This window comes from Epinephelus lanceolatus, chromosome 18 (assembly GCF_041903045.1).
Source record: "Epinephelus lanceolatus isolate andai-2023 chromosome 18, ASM4190304v1, whole genome shotgun sequence".
Lineage (NCBI taxonomy): Eukaryota > Metazoa > Chordata > Actinopteri > Perciformes > Serranidae > Epinephelus > Epinephelus lanceolatus.
In genome coordinates, this window is record NC_135751.1 from 25,249,991 (window position 1) to 25,274,488 (window position 24,498).

Consider the following 24,498-nt stretch of genomic DNA (forward strand, 5'->3'; position numbering starts at 1 on the left):
TCACTGGTGCATGAAGCCAAAAAAGGTTCAACTGCCACTTAGAAAAATACCCGTACCGCTTTCGTGTGTGGTCCATAGAGCAGGCACACTAGAGACTTTCTCCAGCTGAGCCAGGTACTTCTGGTTTAGTGCTCTGCTAACTTGAATGGTAATACAATAATTCAATCGCAAAGCTCTTCTAGATTTTCTAAATGTTATCAGACTGAATGGATCAAACTCTTATCTTTTCACAGAGGTTGTGACACTGTACCCACCGAATTACAGATTCTCTGTTTTGTTAAGTCTCTGGGAACAAGTATTTTTGGGCCACATGGCATCATGTGACGGACGTAATTCCACTGTTTGTCTACTATAATAATTGGCTTCAAAGCCTGGTACACATCCTGGGGCTGGTTTTTAGAGTGTATTCATTGAAAACAGCTGCCTCTTGTGGCAGAAAACGAGGCTATGAGAGCGATGACAGTGAACCAGAACACTGAAGTTGTGGCGGGACAGCTAAACAATAAGCTAAAACTTGCTCTAAAATTATGTAAAGCCGCGGAGCTGCAGATTCAGGCGATGATTCTCTGCAGGTCATTCACCACAAGAGAACCCCTTTCACAGTATCACATTGTTTTCACATTGTAATTTGTTTATATTGTTGTTATAACAATATTAATTATAGTTAAAGAAAAGGTTTGACATTATAAGACATTTGCTTATTAGCTTTCTTACTGAGAGTCAGACGAGAAGATTGACACCACTCTTATTTCTGTATGCTAAATATAAAGCTACCGCAAGCAGCTGGTTAGCTTGAGCCCTGTTTCCACCAAACACTTTCGGGATGGTACCATTGGAACTAAAAGTAACCCTTCAGACATGGTACCTAGACCCTGGTGTTTCCACCGCAAACAGTACTCTTAAATGTGGGCGGGGTTGTTGTCACTCACTGCTCCGTTCAGCCCTCACTGTACTTCCACCTTTCTCTGTCTGCACCTCGTTTATCGTCCACAGAACGAGGCTGCACGCCGACATTTTCAGAACAAAATAAAACAGGCTGCAGTGAGAGTCTCTCTCCATGGGATATTTAAAAATAGCGGGTTTGTGTAGTCAGTCCTTCTCAGGCAAGCTCAGGGGTTTAGTGTTGCCGGAGTCCACAGGAATGACACTCCACAACGCTTTTTTTTTCTCCAATCGAGGATTAGAGTATATGCAGCTCACATAACCTGGTCAAAATTAATATATATGAACACTTTAAGATCCACTCATTAAGGTGTATGTTATATAAAAACTAAAGTAATGGGCAAAGTTGTCACAATGAAATTTAAATCTAAAGAGGATTTTGTTCAGATTTCTTGATATTCATGGAGATTTTGACTGAAACAAAACAGATAAATTGACACAGTGTTTCCATGACATAGTTAAGCCAACATAGAGCACTGACAATTTTATTGTTCAAATGCATCAGGTCCCACTCAGCACAGTTCTTGGTCCTAAATAACCTAATTACCGGGATGCTAAATTTACATTGGTGTTTCTGTTGAAAGCCATCAGACGATATATCGTTATCAGAATTTTAAACTGTGAAATATCTTTTAATCTGGGCTCTAATTTTGACACTCTTTAGAATAATCCTGTCTGTCACTGCATCACTATCTGGAAAAAAATACCACATCCAGTTTAAAGTTAACTACAAACATGACACTTTTATTGAACTTATTTTTTTCCTGATTCAGTTACAGAAACAAGAGAGTTAACTGTTGTTGTTTTTTTTAATTGTTATTTTTCTAATCAGGGGAATCAAGTTCTATACATAGGCATGCTGCGTCACTGCACAGTCACAGCTGTGAAAACCAATATCACCCCTGTCAGCTGCCCCGCTGGAACAGTCTGAAGGCAAGACAAATCAGGAGAGGACAGGCAAGGACATGTCAATCCCAGGGAGGATAGGTGTTCAGAGGGCTGCCCAGGGATGACAAACTTAACATATAGAAGTTTTGTGCAAATTTCACCACAGTCTATTTGATTTTAAACACAGAGACGATACCAGTCAGAAGATTCTCTTTTTTTTCCCCCCCTCGAGTCTTCAAACTAACACAGATAGTTCTCATTAGGTCCAGTGATGATGGCAATTTGTTCCTTTTTGGGGAATCATACGTGTTTTGGACCATTTCCCCCTGACTTTAATCTCTTTGCTTCTCAAGAGCCAGCTCTCTTTTTGTGTTTAAGAAAGCACAGACATTAAGTGTGTCATCTGATATACACTGAAATTATGATTGCTGTCACATGACCTTTACATAAATAGAGTTAGTATTCAAAAGTACGTCTGAGAAAGGTCTTACATGTAGAAATGGTGATAAGCATGCACAGATAGGTAGTCGACAAGTGCAAAATCTACAAAGTCACATGTTATTATTGTTTTTTTGTTTTGTTTTGTTGTTTTTTTTTGTACTCCACACTGAGTGAAAACATAGCAAGAACTGAAACCTCCCCCCTCCGCTCTGAGTGTTGAGAGTTTTGTCTGGTTACTGCTGACCATCCAAAACCCTGAGGACAGTTCTTCTTCATGGGGCTACGACAAACGCTTCTGTGGCGCGTAGCCTGTTTCTGACCACGGTTGGCCCAAACAGAGCCTGACGTGGCGGGACATGCTCTCTTTGGGCATGGAGCTGGCCTGCTGGTACCAGTCCTATTTTAGAATAACCAGTGGTTAAGACATAAACATACAGCAGCAGTCAAGGGCTGACCCTTAGTCTTTTCTTAGTTAGAGGTTGCTGTAAAACCAGGGGTCACCAGTATGACTGTTGGGGGACTTGAAGTTAGTTGTACAGCCTCCCTGCTTCATGTTTTATAATTATCCCTAAAGTATATGAGAGCAAGTCATTGTTTACTGCATGAAGTGCCAAAAAATATTCACAGGCATTGTCATTTTTTTCTGAAAATAATAAAAATAAGTATGTTTTTATCCCCGTAACTATTACAGCAAAGAGTGGACCTCGGTCTTGACTGAGAAAACTGCGCGGAGGTACGACTGACCTATAAATGACAACTCATATCATTTCCTTGAACATTAATCAAACAGAAAAAAGCATATCTAGTGTTGGCAAAACATTTCCAAAATGCTAATTTAAAAAAAATAAAAGACACCAGCAATAGAGAAATAAAAGCTTAATGTAACAACAAGCGAATGTATGAACAACAAAGCAAACCAGTTGAAAAAAAATCCCCAGATAAAAACAGTTTGCAGTAGTCAGTCCTCCAGTGGGTCATGTGACACTGGTGTCTAAACTCAGGCTACAGTTAAAAAAGAAACACAGAAAAAAGTAAAAGAAGCAAGCAAAGCTTTACAGCACTACTATGTACACAGCTTCTCGGGCGAAGGGAGAGAGAGAGAGAGAGCTGGTGTCGTGATGAAGGGAGAGGGCGTGAAACGGAGACTCCAGTGAAACAGGAGTCCTTCTTGGCACGGGGCTACACTTGAGCTATAGCCGACCACAGGGAGACAGGAGGGGAGGAGGAGGAGGAGGAGGAGGGAGAGACACTTCACCAGATAAAGAAGACAACCACATAGAGCAGAGCAGCGCGGCCGCCCGCACACATCACGCACAAACACACACACACACACACAGACCAGGGAGCCATTTTCTCACACAGATCTCGCACTGTCGCATGGACTCCCCTCGGACTGCCGCTCGCTATCTCCTGGCTCCCATCCCCCTTCTTCCTTATATCTGATCTCCCTCTTTCCACATCGCACTGTAAATCTGATCTTTCTAAGGCTCTAGGATATCTCCGCACACCAGCCACAGCTCTATCTATAGCCTGTCACTCACAGATTTGACTGCTGTATCTGCATCAGTTGTTCCTGTAGTTCTGTGCCGCACTAGGAAGTTGTGTCAGAGGGATATTTAGCACCAGAAAGCAACCTTGACTTTTGAAATGCCGCCCCCCCCCCCACCCCCCACCCCTCCACGTCAACTCCCGACACTCATAAAATCACACGTACGCACACGTAAACACAGAAAGAGTTCAGAGCTAAGAACAGTTTCAGTTTTCTCGCTTCGTTTCCTGCTGATATAAAGTGACAGTTTCTCCTGGCTGGTTCAAAACGCCAGTGGCCACCGGAGATGTGGGAGAGCAGCACACAGCAGTCTGACCTAGATTCATGGAAGCGGTGCCTCCCCGCAGACGACTGACACCCTCCTCGTCCAATCAGAATCCACTCTAATGCGCCGTATATACAGTATATATATAACAGCAGTTCATTAGCAGCTTGCGATCCCTCTGTTCAGGTGCTCCGGGCTGCTTTTGCTTCGTGTGCGGTCACTGGGAGCTTCTTTTCCGACCGCAGATTCACAGTTTGTTTCACATTTTGCAAAGTGTCCATGCAGGTGGGAGGATGAGGCAAGGTGAGAAGAGTTATGTGTAATATTCACAGACGGTGCAGTGAAACCAGAAATAGAGAGGGAGGAGGAAGAAGAAGCGTTCACAGAGGGGTAACAGTCTGGAGGGGGAAGGTGTATTAGAGTGGCAGAGTTGAGATGTAGGGAATACACACACTCTTTTTTTTTTTTTTTCCCTCTCACACACTCTACATACACACCCACAGAGGCTGGATTATTTTAAAGCGGGCGGTGCTCGAGCTGTACAGTTTGCCCGTGTGCTGTCTTCACCTACACTGGATGGATGGAGGACAGAGCCAAATGTTTCCACGTGAGCGCCAGCAGCATGAAAAGACAGCCTGACTAACAGGGGGAGAGACAGAGCAAGAAAAAGCGATAGATTTCACAGTTTTCCAAGGATGCTTACAGTGCTGTATAGTCTCAGGGGAGCAAATCAAACAAAAGAAGAACAATACTGCATGTTGATATTTTCAGATCTGAGTCAGCGCGTGTCTTGTTTTGCTACTTGCTGGTCACACTTTGAGTTTTCGAACCCTTCTATGGAGATTTGTGTGCTAGAAGAGCTTTAGCTCTGTCCTCCATACCTTGCTGCCTCTCAGTCTCACACACACTCATACGATAGTTGATTGGCACACAGTCAGTGTTTAAGTCTGTACACAGAGTGAAAGGGCCCTGTTGGCATCCATGTTTTAAGTCCAACCAGGCGGGCCCCTCGTCCCAGACCCCTCCCTCCTCACCCTCTCCATCCTCTTCTTCATTTTCTACCACACATCATCTTTCCAATCCTCTCGCTCACCACAGCTGCCTCCCAGTGTAGGTTGGAGGGGCGGAGGGCACCTGTAGAAGGAAAAATTAAATTTGTAAATGACCGTCACAGATACCGTCATATAGTCACACATGCATACAATAACTGCACAGGCCACATATACACTTTTTATTCAAGCTTGTCTACAAACTGTCTTCATGGTTTAGGACAAAATACATCTCTGCCTGTCTTCTACTTCAACACAGACCCTCTCATGTCATGTGGTAGCTGTCTCATGCTGCGTTCATGTGGAGTCAGGCAGATGGTAGACAGCAGACAGACACTTTGGCAGTATGAAACATGCATGGCGATATGTTGCGATGGTGATGTTATGTCAAATAAATTATTTTGTGTCTATTATTTTATGTAAGTACTCAAATAATGTCCAGTAATGGTTCAGATCTCGTGTTTTTACCCCGTCTACATCGCTACGTCAACACTGATAGTAAATTCCGTCATGGAGGATGGCAAAAAGTTAAAATGTTCTAACTTTAAACGGCATCTACCATTTTCCAGTATTCTCTGCCAGTATCACTTAATTATGTCATCCAGCTCTTGTCCACTAAAGTGATATCCTGCATGCTGTCTATCATCTGTCAGTTTCCACGTGAATGCAGCATAACTGTCCCAGAGTTTAAAGCAAACCACAGAAACGCAGCATTTACTTGTTACGCTCCGCAAAGCTGAAATAAACCTCCAATAGGTGTAAGACCTGACTCAACTCTGACTATCTTTAAACCCAAACCCTTTATGCTCTCCATAACTTAAAGTAATTGTTTCATATTTTGGGAACTAAGCTTCTCAGTTAGCCTAGATGAGAAGATCTCACGTCTTTATGCTGTATATGAGCAGCTGGTTAGCTTAGCTTAGCACTAAGAGTGGAAACAAGGGGAAACAGCTAGCCTGGCTCTGTCAAACCAGCACCTCTAAAGCTCACTGACTTTAAACCTCGTTTGTTTAATCCACACAATAACTGAAGTGCAAAACTGTGTGCAGTAGGTGTTTATTGTTACCTTTGTAGCTGTTAGCCCTTATGTCCAGTCTGTATACTAAGCTAAGCTAACTGCTGCTTAATATTTACTGTAAAGGCAAGCGAGTGTTATCAATCTTCTGCTTAATTCCTTTCATCTTTTAAATGTCTTTTATCCTTTCAAATTGCCCTGTTAAAAGTTGAATTTTGAGTATAAAGCATGCTATATAAATAAGCTGTCTTTACAATGAATGCACAGAAACACTAATGATACTTTATGCAGCGCAGATTAAAGTGACAGTTCAGCCCTAAATCAAAAATGCATATTTTTCACTCTTACCTGTAGTGCTGTTTATCAGTCTAGATTGTTTTGGTGTGAGTTGCAGAGTGTTGGAGATATCGGCTGTAGAGGTGTCTGCTTTCTCTCTAATATAATGGAACTAGATGGCACTCGGCTTGTGGCATACGAAGCGGCAAAAAATTCATTTGAAAAACTCAATAGCAATGTCTCTTTCCATAAAACGTGACCTGGTTCCTCATGATAACCCACAGACCTTGTTGTGAGCAGTTTCATGTAGAAACTATTTACTTTCTACCAAAGTACACCCGCCAACTGTATCAACGTGCTGGTCTGCCACATCCATCCACTGAAGGAAAGAGGATTATAAGAGTTTCACGGAGCTTGCTAATGTTACAGCTCAGCCGAGGAGGCCGCCATAAATGTTTACATCTCGCACTGTCTCAAGCTTGAGCTCCTGGGTGTATAAAGAGACCTAGGTATAGCATTGGAGACAGGACCATGTTCATTCCTATGAAAGCTGCTCAGAATTGTTTAACTGCCATGTATAAAATTACCTGGATGATCGGCACTGCTTACGCATTCTTGGGCCCGTAGAGCAAGCGCACGATAGACTTCTGACCGGCTTCTTCCGGTTTAGTGTTCCGCTAACTTTAATGAGGATTAAATTATTCAGATTTGTGGCTTTTCTAGGCTTTTCAAATGTTTTCAGATCAACTGGATCAAATTCCGATGGGTTGTAACACTAAAAAAAATATATCCACTGATTTACAGATGTTTCTTTCCCAGTGTAAATCTATGGAAAAAAGGTCTTTTTGGGCCCCATGGCATCATGTGACAGACTCAGAAGTCGTAATACCACCCTTTAGTCACTACAGAAATTGACGTCAAAGCTCAGCACACTTCCTGGGGGCGTGCACGAGCCCCTCATCCATGCGTAGATGCACACTTTATTCTGCGCAGTGCTACGGTTGTTGGGTGTTGCTCAGAAGAAAGGAAACCACTCACAGCAAGGTCTGTGGATTATCTTAAGTAACTGAGCCATGAATGTATTCTTTTGGTGCTTCGTACACCACAAGCCGAGTGCCATCTAGTTCCATTATGTTAGAGAAGGCAGACATCTCCACGGCCGATATCTCCAATACTCAGTAACTCACACCTAAACAATCTAGACTGATAAACAGCACTACAGGTGAGAGGACAGTATGTATTTTTGATTTTGGGCTGATCTGTCCCTTTAAAGAGATGTCTCTACGTTCCCTTGTTGAATCAGCACGGCTGCAATCTCTAGGAATCGTGACTACAAACAACCTTTTAGTCAGTAGAGAGTGTTCAGCGTTTTAGCCTCCAGCAGTGTGCAAAGTGGTGCGTTGTGCTCTTGTGCTAAATTCATAACACAGTGGCTGGAAATAAGTTCACCTGTGCCAGCAAGAGTGCCCATTCATCCTGCATAACGAAGTGCGTGACAGTCCAGCAGACAGTAGCATCACTCAGTGGAGAGATAGCATCGTGGCTTATTTATACGCACAGGAGCACATGGAAGCTCTCTCACACTCACCCATACACAAACTCAGTGTAAGACAGGTGACCATTTGTGACAAAACCATCCATGCACAAATACAACACACACAGGCCACGTGACCATGCATCCAACAAACTGATAATGCACACACACACATACTCACACCTCTCCCTCATTGTTGTGCAATGACGTACGGTCTGGAACGCACAAATGTGCATGCAGTCTTGTCGGCGTGGTCGAATGAGAGAGCGGCGTGTAAGCGGCGTGTACCTGTGACTGGGAGGATGTACTCACCGCTCCCCCGTTCAGGATCATGGTCATCTCGGTGGGTTGGTAGACGTTGCTGCGGAAAGGAGCGCTGGGTCTGGCGCCTGTGTTGCTGTTATGTTGCCCGGCACCACCACCGCTCCTCAGGCCTGGCGTGGAATAGACAGAGGCGAATGGAGATTACTAATGGTGACTCACCACATCAGTGTCCGTCTTGATGAAACATTTGCTATGTAACCCTGCACCACAGAAATTTCCTCGTGTTCTTATTTCTAGCCATGCATGCAAATATTTCCTGGTGTCCTATTACTCACTTTGGCCTACATTCCACCTACAGCCTATCCACACATATTACGCCTGTCTGCTCTAAAATATTGGATTGTACTGTACCTGCAGTGTTCTCATCGCTGTATCCGTAGCCCTGGTTCTCCACAAACTGCCTGTGAGAGAGGGGGATGTCTTCGTCAAAGCTGGTCTCCCTCATCCGTGTCGAGTTCTGGGAGGTGTCAAAGTAATCTGGGGCAGTGGGCTGTGGAGGGGGTCTCAGGCAGATGTGGGATTCAGGAATGGCATGGAAGATCAGCAGCAGCCAGCCCTGAGCTACTAAAGCAATGGCCAATGCTGGGTCATCCCAGTCCGGGGCCCTCCCCAGCCAGGCGTTGCCATACAGATAGAAGCCCACCCAGGCCACCCAAAGCAGCAGCGACAGCAGGCAGGTCACCAGCAGCCAGATGGCATTGCAGCGCCACTGACGTGTCTTCCCACACAGAGCCAGGGAGGCGGCAGTCAGCGCGGCTAGTAGGAGGGCTAGCACGTAGCTACAGGCTAGGGAGAAGTCCAGTGGCAGGTACTGACAGGCAGCTCGTCCCTCCCTCAGCACGGTCAGAAGTAGCCACTCAGCGGCGATGATGCCCTGCACGGCACTCAAACCCAGCGCAAGGCCTGTTAGGGCGCAGCCACCAGGGCTCCGGCGCTCACGGCCAATCCTGCGCAGGCGAACACCCTGCACCAGCAAGCAGGAGAAACAGACGGCAAACAGGAGACCCCACAGGGCCCTGCGGAGCAAACATAAAGACTCGTCCTGTTCAATCAGGTAAGCAAAGCTCAGGCCGAACAAGCCGAGGATGCCGAGGAGCAGAAGGAGGATGGGTCCCACGCCGCTGCGCTTCTCAGCCTCACTGATGTGGTGTAAGCGGCACAGCAGGACTAGGGCTAGCAGGATGGCAGTCAGCACCCCGCCGGCGGCCACTGACTCGACAGCCACACCCCATATGGAGTCCAGGTCACAGAGGAGGGTGTAGGGACGGACAAGGCCCCAGCCGCAGCCTCTTGGGAGAGCCTCAGAGTCCTCAGAGTCTTGACCGGTGGCACGATGAGCAACAGTCAGCAGCAGCAGGAGGAGGACCGGGAGGAACGCCATCTCTGAGAGATCAACAGACCAGAAGACAGAGAGTGACGAAGGAGCAAAGAAGGAGAATGGAGAAAGTCAAAGGAATGGAGAGAGAGAACGAGAAAGAAAGTGAGTCATTCTGGTCATAAATGCAACAGAGTCGAGCAGTCAGTCATTCCCACAGTAATCATCCGCCTGTGAGTGACAATGCAGACAATCAGCCACTGCTGTGTTTTAGAGAGGAAACAAAGGACAGCAGTTCATGCAGGGTGAATGACTGAACCCTTTCCAAACACACAAAAGCACACACACACACACACACACACACACACACACACACACCCACACCCTGTTTCACCAATAGTAGCCTATAGCCCTGCCCTCTTTCAAAGCTCTGGTGTGTAGGGACATACTGGCAGGAATCGAATATAATATGGTAAGTATGTTTAGTGTATAATCACCTTGTTTATTACTTTAGAATGAGCTGTTTATACCTACTTAGGGAGCGTGTCCTCGTCTATAGAGTCTGCCATGTCTCTACAGTAGCCCAGAACGGACAAACCAAACACTGGCTCTCAATAGGGCTATTTATGTTTTCACGTTTCTGCATTGGGCAGCACAGTTAGAAGTCCCTCCATAACAACAAGCATGCAACATGAAACTGCTGCTCAGTGTTTTTACTGGTTTAAATCACTAAATCTGTTTGTTTCAGAAAGTTAGAGACCTTTGAGGGTAATACACCTCCTGGTAAAGAGCCCCTAAACATCTGGATCTTAAGTTAGCTCACATTAGCAGGTGCTGGGCTAACACCTGTCTGACATGCCAAACAGCATCAGAGAAACAGTGACTTGTTTCAGCTGGTGGCAATCTGCAATCCCCACCACTAGATGCCATGACATTTCTTTAAATCTTACACACTGCTCCTTTAAAGTCTTTCAGGTTTCATTTAGTGGCAAAAAAACAGCATACACATGGCAGGAAAATACCTACAAACCCAGATAAGCTGCCTTAAGTGCATTCACAAAAAACTGAGGTCAGAGTCGGAGCTCCTAAAGTGCTTCTGAGGAGAGTTTCAGGTTTATGATTTGTCCAGTCTTGTCCAATGAACCGGCTGCCAGGGCACTGACAGGAAAGCTGCAGCATCATGCATATTTTTATGGAAGAAAAAAAAAAAACGAGATATAGAGCAGGGAAGTAGTGCATACAAGCAGTTCTACTCACTATCAGGCATCTAAGGGCATCTGGCAAGGCGTGAGACAATGCATAATACACAGCACACAAATGCACAGCGCCTCGAGCACAAGTACAAACACTTGAGTACTTTCGTGTCCCGGTGAAGAAAAAACAAAAAACACAGTAGCAGTCGGTGAGCAAAATCAATGCTGTCTCAGTCTACTTATTCCTTTATTCATCATAACTGTCAGACAGCCGCACACACACACACACACAAATACACGTTCTTTCATTCCATTGAGGTCTTTGCTGGGATGATCAGTGCTGTCGCTTCACCTGACAAGCTGTGTGTTTTTTGAGAGGTTGATCTGTATTTAAAGCCACCACGAAGCCGCACACACACACACACACACACACACACACACACACACACGTACACACACGACACATCATTCTGCCAGAATACTGTCAACTGTCTCTCCACTACATTGCTAAGCTTTCAGAAATTCTTTCCAAGCTGGCTCATACATTAGTGTGTCAAACAATCTGCTCTTACAAAGAACACACACACACTTTTCTCGCCGCTCCATGCTTGAAGCTACACTTTGGATTGTTTATTTCAGCTGTAGTTTTGACATAAAATATCTCCCGGGGTTCACAAATAGACTGTACCACAATATTTACATACCACATAAAGGACCCTGGATATCCCCAGCTTCATATTCTCTCTCCATGCCAGTAAGTTGGGGAGAGTTACAGTTACATGGCCGAGCTGTCAGGGGAGAGTGGTAGATTTAAATACACACCAGCCAGGGCTACAGGTCACACACAGTCCTTCCAGCATGGAGCTTATTAAATGGGGCAGACAGCGAGAAAGAGACAGACCCCTCGATACTAGGAAACAGGGACAGAAGTGTGAGGAAGTCTGGCGCATCTGCTGCAAATGTACTCAGACTAGACCTGCTTTTAATAGTGTGATTTGTCACTTTAATGCATCTGATGTTAGTGCATTTACTCAGGAACTGCACAAATCTTGTGCTGGACTTGCGTTTTTTCATTTCATGCTACGCTATAATTCTACTCAACTACGTGTAGGAGGGAAATATTGTACACCGTAACGATTATTTGACAGCAATAGTTACTTTACAAATTAAGAAGACAAACTAACATATTGTAAGAACATATAAAATACATCCACTGGCCACTTTATTAGGTACACCTGTTCAACTGCTTCAATACACAAATAGTTAATCAGCCAATCACATGGCAGCAACTCAATGCATTAAAACATGCAGACATGGTCAAGACAACCTGCTCAAGTTCAAACTGAGCATCAGAATGTGGAAGAAAGGTGATTTAAGTGACTTTGAGCGTGTTGGTGCCAGGTGGGCTGGTCTGAGTTTTGCTGATCTACTGGGATTTTCACGCACAGCCATCTCTAGGATTTACAGAGGATGGTCCGAAACAGAGAAAATATCCAGTGAGTGGCAGTTCTCTGGGGGAAAATGCCTTGTTGATGTGGAGAATGGCCAGACTGGTTCAAGATGATAGAAAGACAACAGTAACTCAAATAACCACTGGTTACAACCAAGGTCTGCAGAAGACCATCTCTGAACCAACAACACGTCCAACCTTGAAGCAGATGGGCTACAGCAGCAGAAGACCACACCAGGTGCCACTCCTGTCAGCTAACAACAGGAAACTGAGGCTACAATTCACACAGGCTCACCAAAACTGGACAATAGAAGATTGGAAAAACGTTGCCTGGTCTGATGAGTCTGGATTTCTGCTGCTGCATTCAGATGGTAGGGTCAGAATTTGGTGTAAACAACATGAAAGCATGGATCCATGCTGCCTTGTATCAACGGTTCAGGCTGCTGGTGGTGGTGTAATGGTGTGGGGGATATTTTCTTGGCACACTTTGGGCCTCTTAGTACCAACTGTGCATGGTTTAAACACCACAGCCTACCTGAGTATTGTTGCTGACCGTGTCCATCCGTTTATGACCACAGTGTACCCATCTTCTGATGGCTACTTCCAGCAGGATAACGCACCATGTCACAAAGCTCAAATCATCTCAACATGACAATGAGTCCACTGTACTCCAATGGCCTCCACAGTCACCAGATCTCAAACCAATAGAGCACCTTTGGGATGTGGTGGAACGGGAGATTCTCATCATGGATGTGCAGCCGACAAATCTCCAGCAACTGTGTGATGCTATCATGTCAACATGGACCAAAATCTCTGAGGAATGTTTCCAGCACCTTGTTGAATCTATGCCACCATGAATTAAAGCAGTTTTGGAAAGTCAGTTTCCACATGAGCGCCATGAATGAATCATTGAGCATCTTTCTGACATATAAAGATGATTGAAATTTGACCACAAGGATGGTTTGTGGTGAAGTGATGAATTAGTGGTACGGATGCGTAATAATAACGGCTGCTCTGGCACCGTTAGAGAACTTCGCCGATGCAAAAGTAGGTGAAACTGCACTTTCTTTAGCTCGTTGAAAGGTCTAATGCATGGTGGAGGGGCACAAGTGTCGATATGCAAACAAATGTTGAAGAGCATTTCTACATCTATGGCGAACTGTGGATGTGGAAATGAGCACGGCTTTATGAATCAGATGACAAGCATGCATATTTCTGTCTTAGTGCATACACACAGTTTTGATCATAAATCTACAAAGAGTTTTGTGCATCTGGCCCGTGGTTTGTTTGTTTTGGAGAGGAAGAGACCTCTGTGAAAAATTTGGCTCCTTGTAAAAACCTCCTGAACAGTAAACACTTAAGGAGTTCTAACCAGGGGAACGCTCAGCTGGTTGTAATCTGCAACCCTCACTGCCAGAAGCCACTAAATCCCCCCCTAAATCTTACACACTGGCTGCTCCTTTAACTCCTGCGGTGACAAAACAAGCAATTTCACGGTGTCACATGGTGCCATCAGCGATGTAAAAGGGGGACACAGGGAAAAATTCCCCCTCAATAAAAAACATAAAAGTAGGACTTTTATTTTGACAAAATTTAATACACTTAAAACAAAAATGATGATAAAGGATAAAAAAAACAATCGCCAGAATGCAGGAAATTAAGTGTTTGATGCTCAAAAATTTCTGGCAGAGGAACCACCCTGTGTCATATGGGCTCCCTTCCAGTGTTGGAATAAAACCTAGTCCTTCTTTGGTAATTTTGATGGGCACTGTTCAGTATTTATTGAAGTACAAACCAAACAATCAGTCAGTCAAGAAAATAATCATATTAAACAATAATGAAAATAATCATTAGCTCCTGCAATGTGTGAAATAGTTTAGTATTGGCTCCATCTCACCCAACTACAACAGTAAATAGTGATAATAATCTGATAAAACAGACTTTTATTTGTAATGGAGTATTTTTTTACATTGTGGTATTAGCACTTTTATTTAATAATAGGATCTGAATTCTACCACAACCGATGTTCTATTATAGATACTTTGAGTAAGGAGAGTTGTGTGTGTTGTTATGAATATAATAAACATAACTTGTGAGGTTCTCTACTGGTTCTGTCCCTAGTAAACTTAACTAAACTAAGCTGAGGAACCAACATTTGAAGCCCCTGTATTGTCTGTTAAAGGTTCTCCACTGGTTCACTCTTCAGTAAACTAACCAAACTAGGCTGAAGAACCACCAGTCAAAGTCCCTGTATTGTTGTTTAGAGGTCTGCTAGTGGAGGTGTCCCCAGTAAACTAAACCAAACTAGGGTGAAGAACCAAAATAAAAAGGTCCTTTATTGTTCTGTAGAGGTTCTCTATTGATTCACTCCCCACTAAACTAAACTAAGCTGAAGAGCCAACATTTAAAGTCCCTGGAATGTTCTTTAAAGGTTCTGTACTGGGTCTGTCTCAAGTAAACTAAACTAAACTAAGCTAAAGAACCAACATTTAAAGTCACCTTATTGCTCTTTAGAGGCTCTCTAGTGGTGCTGTCCCTAGGAAACTACACCAAGTTGAAGAACCAACATTTAAAGTCCCTGCATTATTCTTTAGAGGTTCTCTACTGGTTCTGTCCCCAGTTAACTAAACTAAGCTGATGAAGCAACATTTGAAGTCCCCATATTGTTCTTTAGAGGTTCTCTACTAGTTCACTCTCCAGTAAACTAAACTAGGATGAATAACCAAAATTTAAAGTAAAGCCCCTGGATTGTTCTTTGGAGGTCCTCTATTGGTTCCCTTATAGTTCCATTTCATTTCGTTTAATCAGGAAAGAATAAAAACACTACAATAAAATAGCTCAATCTTATTGCACGAACATGGAAATATTTGATGTTTGAAAAGGTAACATATTGTTTTTCCCAGTAAGCATTTAGTACACAATTTTGAATCTTCAAACCAACTTTTCGTAATAAATGATTAATATTTATTGATAGTTTAAGTGTCATTTAGAAGCATGTAAAGTCTTCTATTGTATTATCATGCATCATTTATGGCCCCTAGGCTCAAAAATGTGAAAACAATTGTGCTATTAGGCACCTCTAATGGTTCTGTATGGCACTATTTGACAAAAGACCTGAGTAGCCACATACACACAAAACACAAAGATGTACAAGCAGATATGTCCTGCATAGCTGGTCCATCCATTTATTTACAGCCGTTTGATGTGTCCGTATATTTTTAAGGCAGAAATTGTTTACAACTCCTGAACCATCATTATGTATTTCTGCGAGACCCCTGAGGGCGTAATAGTGAAAGATGCATGTGAGCATATGGGTGTGTTTGTGCATATTCATTTGTTTGCAGCTCTTTCATGTATCCTCCAGAGATTTACACCCTCCAAACTCCTCCTCACGCCTCCTCATTACCAAAATTCTTCGCTGCCTCGTTTCCTGCCGTTATTTCAGCCTGTCGCTTCCTGTCGCCTTGTTGCAGCAGCCCACTGCCGCTGGTTATTATTGGTCTACATTAACATCAATCAGTGCTTACAGAGGGATGAGTCACCAAAACACACACACACAAAACCACAGTGCACACACACAAACACCGTACAGTTACCTGCAGAACTGGCACAAACACACACACACTCCAGATAAACTCATGCTTTCTTTTAGCGTGATGTTGTTTTGCCAGTGATAACCATGGTTACGCCCCATCTCTAAATGACAGGAGTAAAACAAAAGGGAGAGGAGACAAAGAGAGAAAGGCTCACTCATCCTCAACAAGCTGAGCAGACTGCTCCTCCTCTGTCTTTTTTTTTTGTTCTTTTCTTTTTTGTCTTCTTTGTCACACTTTGTAATGACAGAGCCTGTGAAACCACACAGTGCAGACAAGAGACACCGAGACTGGAGCTTGTGCACACTGGTGAGTGACCACTTTCTCATTCCCTCACCCTCTCACCCAGTCACTCTCTCTCATACAGATGGTTGCTCTGGCTGCTTTTTGAGTGGGACTTGGCACAGCTGAAGGCTGACGGATGCACACAGAGGGCCACACATGTGCAAGATCACCAATGCTCCTGCAAACATGCACGACACACAGTACATAACACACACCTACGTGCATGAGTCCCCCCCTGCTTCTCACTAATATGAGTCATGTGCAAAGAGAGAGAGAGAAAGAGAGCCCCTGGCCTTCCGCTTTGTGCGGCGCAGAGGATGCTGCCGCCGTCTCATCCTCCCCTCCCTCCCATCTTTCTAGACATGTTTCTTTCTCTGTCACTCCCGCTCCATGCAGCCATTTCTGTCCTCTCCTCCATTTAAAATCCCCTATTCTGTCGGATTTCAATGCCACCTCTCCTCCAGAGCAGCCAGAGGGGTCTCATCTCTCTGCTACATTTGAAGATATGCTGTGAGAGATGCGCCTCACACACCTCCTCTCCCCACATTTCCTCCCTCTGTTAACCCCCCCCCCCCCACCATCTAATCCCAAACACACACCCTCTTTCCTTCCATTTTGGCTTCTCCTTCTTCCCTCCTTGTGCCCCCGCCCCCCCCCCCCCCGCCTTTATTCTTGTGTATCTTATGTAACTGGGGAAGGATCCAGCTCCTGCCAGTTCTGCTGCATGGCTGCTGTTTCTCAGGCATCATCTTCCTCAGTGCCAAGCAGCTTGCTGGCACTCAGAGGTCCATCTTGGTTTTGTATTGTGCATGTAGCGGGGTTACATGCATTCATGCTGCACGTGTCACTCAGACACACAGCCTGGCATAATGCCCATGTGTGCTGGCTCTATTTGCATGTAAATATAACATTCTGCGTGTTGACATGTATTATGCATCTGAGTGTGAAGGCACCACATTCTCGCACAAAGCTGAATGTGACAAGTATGCAGCGTGCATTCCTTACACACACACAACAGGAAAACAGGCGCGAGAGTGCAAATGTGCAGCACTGCAGTCCTTCAAATCTGCTCCAGGCAGGATAGGCAGGGATGTCCTGTACAATTACCTCCTCCTATAATTATCAGACATAGCACACAACCAGATGCTGTCTAATTACCATGGTGATAATTGGGAGGATTATTGCATTTTGACGACTCGCTTCAATTCTCGTTTTTTTCTCCTACTTTTGTTTTACTCAGACTACTGATGGAGTAAATGTGCATGAGAGAGTCTACACAAGTGTGTATGTAGGTGTGTAGCTGGGAACACTGTGATCCAGCTGTCGAGGTGAGCAGGTCATTTGCAGGACCTGTGCTGGCATCTGCTTGCTGGTGACGCCATTCAAGGCTGCGCAGCCTCATCCACTGTCTTCTCTAAGACTAATAGACCTTTCCTTTTCTGACAGCGCATAAATTTACATCTTACATCAGTGGCTGGGATTACATAAGGCCTTTAGATATCAGTCATGTTAAATTAGCCCAGGCTGTCTGGAAGTCCAGTCTCACTGTGACGTGTACTTCAGATTAACAACACATCTGCACTTCTACATAAGCTTGAATGCTCTACTTTCTAGAGGTTTGTCATCGGAGGCATCTCAGACTGCTCTTTTATCAGCTGCTACTTCTGTCTTCAGCTCTCTTGACCGTCTCTGGTGTCTTGAGTGAGAATAATTGCCTTGAAGTTGCTCCTATAGTTTATAAGACAAGTAATGAGTACTGTTAAGGACCTGCCTGTCTTACCTGAGGTCTTAGATATATCACACATTTGTCATGCATCCTCTCTGATTCATGTGTCTCTGACCAGCTGGTTGGCTGAAAAACCTCTTTCTTGCTTCCTTTATGTTGCTTACGTCAACAAGCTGCCATTTTAATATTTATCCTGTTTGGAAAACAGCTAAACTACGTTCAAACTACGAGCAACAGACTACAAGTCATTTTCAATGGAAGCTGGTGACATGAAGCTACAAACTGATGCCCAACAGTTGTGGCTGTGGACAGGAATGACGCGCTACAAATCAAAGCTGAGCTGAACTCCACTTTTTTTCAGCGCTCCCATGACGCGGTGAAGCATCAACCAATCATGTGTTTTGATTCTAGCTGTGGTGTTGTGTTATTTAGCAGTCGGCTGGCGCTATGCTAGCTTTATAAATATTACTGCAAAGTGATGAAATGTGATGTAAAAAAATAGGGCTCAGACAATGATCAAAAGTGTGGATATTTTTTGGCCAAATACAAACTTTAGATGGCGCTCGGTCAAGTTGCTTTATGGCAATTAGCAGACACACACAATCCTGTCACGATGTAACTACATCAAAAAGCGTTTGAGCAGCACTTTGATAGCAACTAGGCGATAATGTAGCTGGTCATGCTGTTGCTGTGTTGCTCATAGTGTGAACAGCGATGCATTCGCGAAGCGGTTGCAAAGCGGTCCACAAGCGTAGCAGCAGCACACGTGTATTCACACCAAAACTGAACAGACACGTCACGCAGCAGCCACTGCTGTCCCGTCAAAATACAAACCACACCTTAACAGTTGGTGGCGGTAGTGCACCATGTTTGCAAATCTCCAATAAACCCCAAAGAAGAAGAAGTGAGTTTGGACCGAAAGCCCAGGTTGGACAGGTTTGTGTGCCAGTGATTATTCCAACGCTTGGAGAATTAGTAGAACTATTAGAAGTAGTCTTTGTCTGCTTTGTATTACTAGCCTTAGCACAAAAAGCCCATTTGCCTCTGTGTCTACGGTGGCCGAGAGAGGTCACAAAACACGCAAACACGTGTTTCTTTGGTGAATACAGAGACCATTCGCTGTATTCTCGACTCGAGCAGCGAGCAGAACGGATGCGGCGTGAATGCTCTAACCTGTTAACATGCTCGTCGAAATGAAGATGCAATTCTTGTATGTTGGCATAGGTACAACCACTAGATGGCAGAGTCAGAAGTTTCTAACTACAACAAATGGTGATGCTTGGAGGAGGTCGTGGAAATTCTTTCAACAGAGGCAGTGTCGTAGACTGTGGTGTCTGTGAGGCCATTATATGCATTTAGTGCCTTTCGCTATATTATTGATTCTTTCTGTTCTGCCATTTTTTCAATGTCTTTGTTGTGTCCTATGATTGTGAATTCCTTGAACTTCACCCCCAAACTTTTCAGTGGTACTGCTCCATTTCATTTGTATTTGTATGCTTTCAGAAAACATGCACAAATTCGGATGAAGCAAATGGAACTATGTAATGTTAAGCATAAATGGACAGGTGGCAATGGAGACTTTTGGAAATGATGACGTATACACCCACAGTCATTCCCTATGGGTCTTATCAGTCACGGCAGGTCAAACCAAAACTTTATCACTTGGTCTACATACCTTCTGTGATTTTAACCTTCTTGTATGTGTACCCCTTTGCTATTGCCATGGCTTCCTCTGGTGATGGATAAAGATTCCAGCTGGCACCACTCTAATATGTCGCTGTATTAGCTCTGTAGCTACTCCCAATCATTTTCCATTGCCTTGGCTGCCTTACACTTATGATACTTTCAAGCCTCTTCCCCACTGGACAAAAACCACCAACTTCCACTTGGCTTTTGCATTTAATGGGTAAGATTACAATCGACATTCACTCCCGGGTGAAATGACTCTGCAGTATTCATGATTATTTATTGGCTCTGGCTCTGATCGGCAGTGATGGAAAGACGACACCTGGGTGAACGTGCTAATTTTAGCCCCTTTGCCAGGAGGATCGGTCTCAAAAGACGGTCTGTCTTGGGTCTAGCAACACTCGAACATAGTTCAAAACAGTTGGACCTTGAAAGAGAGACTAAATATGTGAGATGTATAAAAAGAACTAACCACCGTAACATTTTCAGTGGCCTCCATGCGGCTTTTTGACGTTTACTAACTTGGTTTTCGTCCTGTCTGTGATGTTGAACGTGGCACTCCGGAATTTTTTTTCCAAAAAACAGAAAGGCATACTTGTCTGCTGAGTCATGTACATTGCTCTGGTCTACAGGGAATAGGAAAGCAGTCTATCGCCTATTTTTAATGGATTTTCCCACCTTTGAAAAAACCTGCATACATGTGCTAATTTGTGTGGAACCGTAACAGTTTCACCTCGTCATCAGTCCAAGCAAATAAATCTCTGGTCTTACTTTTCCCCATCCCCGTAGTATTTTATGTAACTAAGCAACCAACCACAGAGAAAACAATCTTCTTCCTGTTTATAGTGGCAGTGACATGTGTTTTCAATGCTTTATTATGTTGGTAGATTATTTCTGAAATGGAGCTAAACGCAATCGTTTTTGTTTTAAAACACCGTTTTTAAATTAAAACGTAATAGTGTGGATGTGGCCTTTGCTTGCACCCTCATCCACAACAGATAGACTCTCCCTTTCTCACTGAAGGACACTGTGACAGGACACATGGTCGCTATAATCCCTGAACTTTGCAGAGATGGCCTTCCTTCCCAATCGTACATTCAGTCAGAGACCTCCTACGCAGAAGACTGTGAAAGCACGGCCAGTTTACATGAGAGTTCGTCGAGTTCTGCGTTTTGAGAAAGACATCTCTGTTGCAAGTTTGCTGAAATAAACAGACCCGGCATCAAAGCTCCGTAGCTGTGCATAGATACTTGGAAACACATTTACAGTAACTGTTTCTGAGTAAAGGAATGCATTTGGCTCCCGCTGGAAACTCATCCAATGTCCTACTTCAAATAAAATGCACAATAACCATGAATTACACCGCATGATCTGATCCGTCTGACTTTGTCTCCAATCTCTCTACGTCTCTAACCCTCCACAGTGACGTCACCAATCCCCTATTTGGCGAATAAAAAGATGGGAATAATAAGGGGATTAGGATGAAGAAAGAAAGGAGCGATGCGGTGGACGTCAAGGTATGACGTATGGGTGTGCTAAAATATTGAAAAGGAGTTAGCGAGGACAAGTTTGAGGAAAAAATAGACTCGCAGATGACAGGAGGAGGACGGCTGAAGAGAAAAGGCAGATTGAATGGTGAGACTGAAAAAAGTGGTCGTCCATTCACTGCACGGGCCTCTTGGGTGTCACCATGAAGAAACTGACAGTGGAAGTATTTTCCCCAGCCACCCTAATTAGGCCTCATTACCATGTGACTGGGCTCGCAGCAAGACCATATGCTAATTGACTTAACAATTAACAGCACCAGTGCCTTAAGCCCCTCCCTCTGCTCCCCTTTCCTTCTTTCTCTTCCTCCTCCGATGCGGTCAGATGTGAAGGCATCCCAAACCTAAAAATGGCCACAGACCTCCGGTGTCATGTGTTCCGCTTCTCTGTGATGTCAATAAGCATCTTCTGTTACAGATGCAGTGATGGGATGAATGGGGGCGTTGCTCACAGGATCAGATTTGGTTAGAGAGTGTGATAGTGATCAGAGGAGCAGGAGAAACAGGGAACGGGCGAATGTGCGAGGGAGGAATTGGAGCAAGCCTTGTGCCTGGAGCGTGTGTGTGTGTGTGTGTGTGTGTGTGTGTGTTTGAGAGAGAGAGTAGGAGGGGTGGAAGCATGAACACAAATGCACATATGAAAGGAGAAGCAGAGAAGTTCCCATGTATGTGAAAATCCAGCTCATGCACTCAGCTGTTCCGTGTGTACATAAAGAGGCCGTGCGCACGCACACACACACACACACACACACACACAATCATCCAAACAAGGTACATATGGCATCAGCCCCGAGGAGATACTGTAGCATCCTCTTTTCCCATGAGGCAGCTAACTAACTCATGAAAGCACAGCCTGAGAATAAACAGCTCCACTCTGCTGCATATTGATTAATGATGGAAAACAGAACACTCCAAAATAGGCCCGGGAGCTTTCTGAGTACACAAATACTGCACTGACGGAGGCTCGAGGCTCACGTATCATCTATCTATTGACCAACAAAAAGTCAATCCATGCATTGACTTCCATTTCCATGCAAACTTCCTCAGTCTAATTGGACTCAAGTGGCCATTTAAGTGCAATTTCTTCCCAGAGTTAGACAACAAGCATTTTGTTTATGAGGCCAGCGTGGGAGGGACGTGTCTCCTAAAGGGGACACCCTTGGTTTTTAGCTGACCTAAGGAGCAGTTTAATGCAAACACACAGTTGGAGAATGCTCTTTTTTCTCTTCTTTTTTTCCCAGCTCACCCCCTCTTTTAACAATGGCCACATGGGAGGGTCCCTGGGGGGTTCCAGAAGAGTGTGTTTGTTTGAGAAGACCATTGTTACTTGTGTGTGTGTTTGTGTGTGTGTGTGTGTGTGATCCACATATAAGGAATGACATCTAACCTCTAAACAAAAGGATGAAGCAGTGATTGACACTCCTAAAATATCCAAATGCATTGTGGGGTGAAAATGGAGGTATGGCTACTAAAAGACACCAACGTCCTCATCCTCGTGAGAAAAAAATGTGCCACATCCAATCAGTCCTTAAATTTCACACGGGTCAAGGTCCTCCATTAGTTAAGCTTAACATGATTTAATCAAATGCCCTTAGAGGTCAAGGCCGTGTGTGCCAAGCCCTGTGTGTAAATGTACATGGACGTGTACACCGCTGCGTGCCCTTTCTGCTTCACACACCTATGCATTTGGTGCATCGACATCGCCTCTCTCCCCGGGCTGTCAGTGATGTAACTTCCACCTCAGTGGTAATGAGCCCCAAAACAGCCTTATTACAACACAACCTGAGAGATGCATTCAAATACACCGAGATCCCCCGTGCTGAATAGTCACTGTGTATATATATATATAACGCACACGCATCCCCACAGTCACACTCCCCCTACCCTCATTCTGTTAATCAATACCCTATGGGCTACATGGTCGGCAGCACGTACCTTAATCGATGTAAACAAATCCGATCGAGGACGAAGGCAGATGCACAGTTGTCAGGTTGGATGGGAGACTGCGAGAGTAATAATGTCACATTTCGGAATGAGCTCCGCTCGCAGTGTTTGCGTATTCTCTCTCCATCCACATGGACTCGTACGCGATCAGCCCAGATGATTCCTCCTACTCCGGCTGTGAAACCAGAGGGACCCGGTGATTCAGCCCGTGTCCGTTGTCCTCAGAGGCAGAATGGGCACGGACGGAAACGCACCGGGGTGTCAGGATTAAAATGAGGTTCTAGATCGTTTCCCCCTAAATCCTTTGTTCAGTGGTGCGCATCTTTGACTTTCACTCTGCACCAATGAAGGAGCAATCATCAAAAATTCATAAAACACACAACGAGTCGAAATCCTGTGATGCGCAGAGATGGGTCCCCCTCTTAAAATAAAAAAACCTGCCGGATCCCCCCTTCGTCTTCTTCTTCTCCTGCTACTGCGCTGAATGCCCGGGCTGCCGCTCACTGCTCCCCGCTGCACATCTCCCGACTGAATGCATCACCAAAACTGCGCTCCGCATAACGCGCGTACTGGTAATCCCTCTCCGCACACACACACACGCACACACGCAGCCTACACACAGACAAAGTGACGGCTCTCCAGAGCCGCCGCGGACTCCTCTCTGTCCTCCCTCCCTTTAACTGGTTTACTCTCCGATAAATTAATTGGTGCCTGACAGGGGGGCACCTTAATGCATCCTTTCTGGACGCACAGCGGGTCCCTCTCTCTTACACACACTCTCTCTCACACACACACACACCTCCTAAATATTATCTCAGTGTCACTGTCACGGGTTTTACGCACAGTTTGGACTCAGCTCCAAATTACGGTGCTGTTTTTGCCTGGTTACTGCGCTAAGTCACAGAAAATATGCCAATACACTGTCAAGTTAAACTGTTAAATATCAGTTTCCTGGTGTATCTTTCAGAATAAAGTTCATAGACTAGTTTCACACTAGTCTACTTTTTAAAAATAGAAATCAAAACGTTTTATTGTGAGTATTTTGTTATAATACAATCAGCTTTCACCCCACAATAGTAAATGGACTGCATTTATGTAGTCATCCAAAATAATTTGCAGACACACAGTGGTGGCAAAAAGCTGTCATGCAAGGCAGTGTCCTAACAATCACAGGTAAATTAGGATTCTTTTTTTCTCAAGGATGCTCCAACTTGTGGACAGAAGTCAAAAGGAGCCGAGGATTTATCCAAAAATCCTGCGATCCACAGCAGCACCCACTGAGTGAGTATTCCATACAGACATGTTGCCCTGTTGTTCATATTTAAGCCACTGTTTGTTTAAATAATGTCAAATCTCTGCCCCCTTTCTCTATAAGTTACATGTTTTAATGTAGACTAGAGACACTCTTATTTTGAAAGCAGTCCAGCCTCTTTTCCGGGTTCCCTCTGGTTAATTCTGGCTCTTTCACACAGCCACAAC

At 44.5% G+C, this 24,498-nt stretch overlaps 1 protein-coding gene across 2 annotated transcripts; it reads right to left on the reverse strand.

Annotated features, from left to right (window-relative positions):
* Positions 1-4,352: 4,352 nt before the first annotated feature.
* gprc5ba (G protein-coupled receptor, class C, group 5, member Ba) lies at positions 4,353-23,847 on the reverse strand. 2 transcript variants are annotated; one of them, XM_033644697.2, is made up of 4 exons: positions 23,011-23,847; positions 8,635-9,666; positions 8,272-8,393; positions 4,353-5,219 (listed from the first exon to the last, which is right to left on the reverse strand). In XM_033644697.2, the coding sequence occupies exons 2-4, from the start codon at positions 9,662-9,664 to the stop codon at positions 5,175-5,177; spliced, it is 1,197 nt and encodes a 398-aa protein (XP_033500588.1). In that variant the 5' UTR covers positions 9,665-9,666; positions 23,011-23,847; the 3' UTR covers positions 4,353-5,174. The 2 variants fall into 2 exon arrangements, with proteins under 2 accessions (XP_033500588.1, XP_033500587.1); XM_033644696.2 differs by having other exon boundaries at positions 4,546-5,219; positions 8,248-8,393; positions 23,011-23,549.
* Positions 23,848-24,498: the final 651 nt, after the last annotated feature.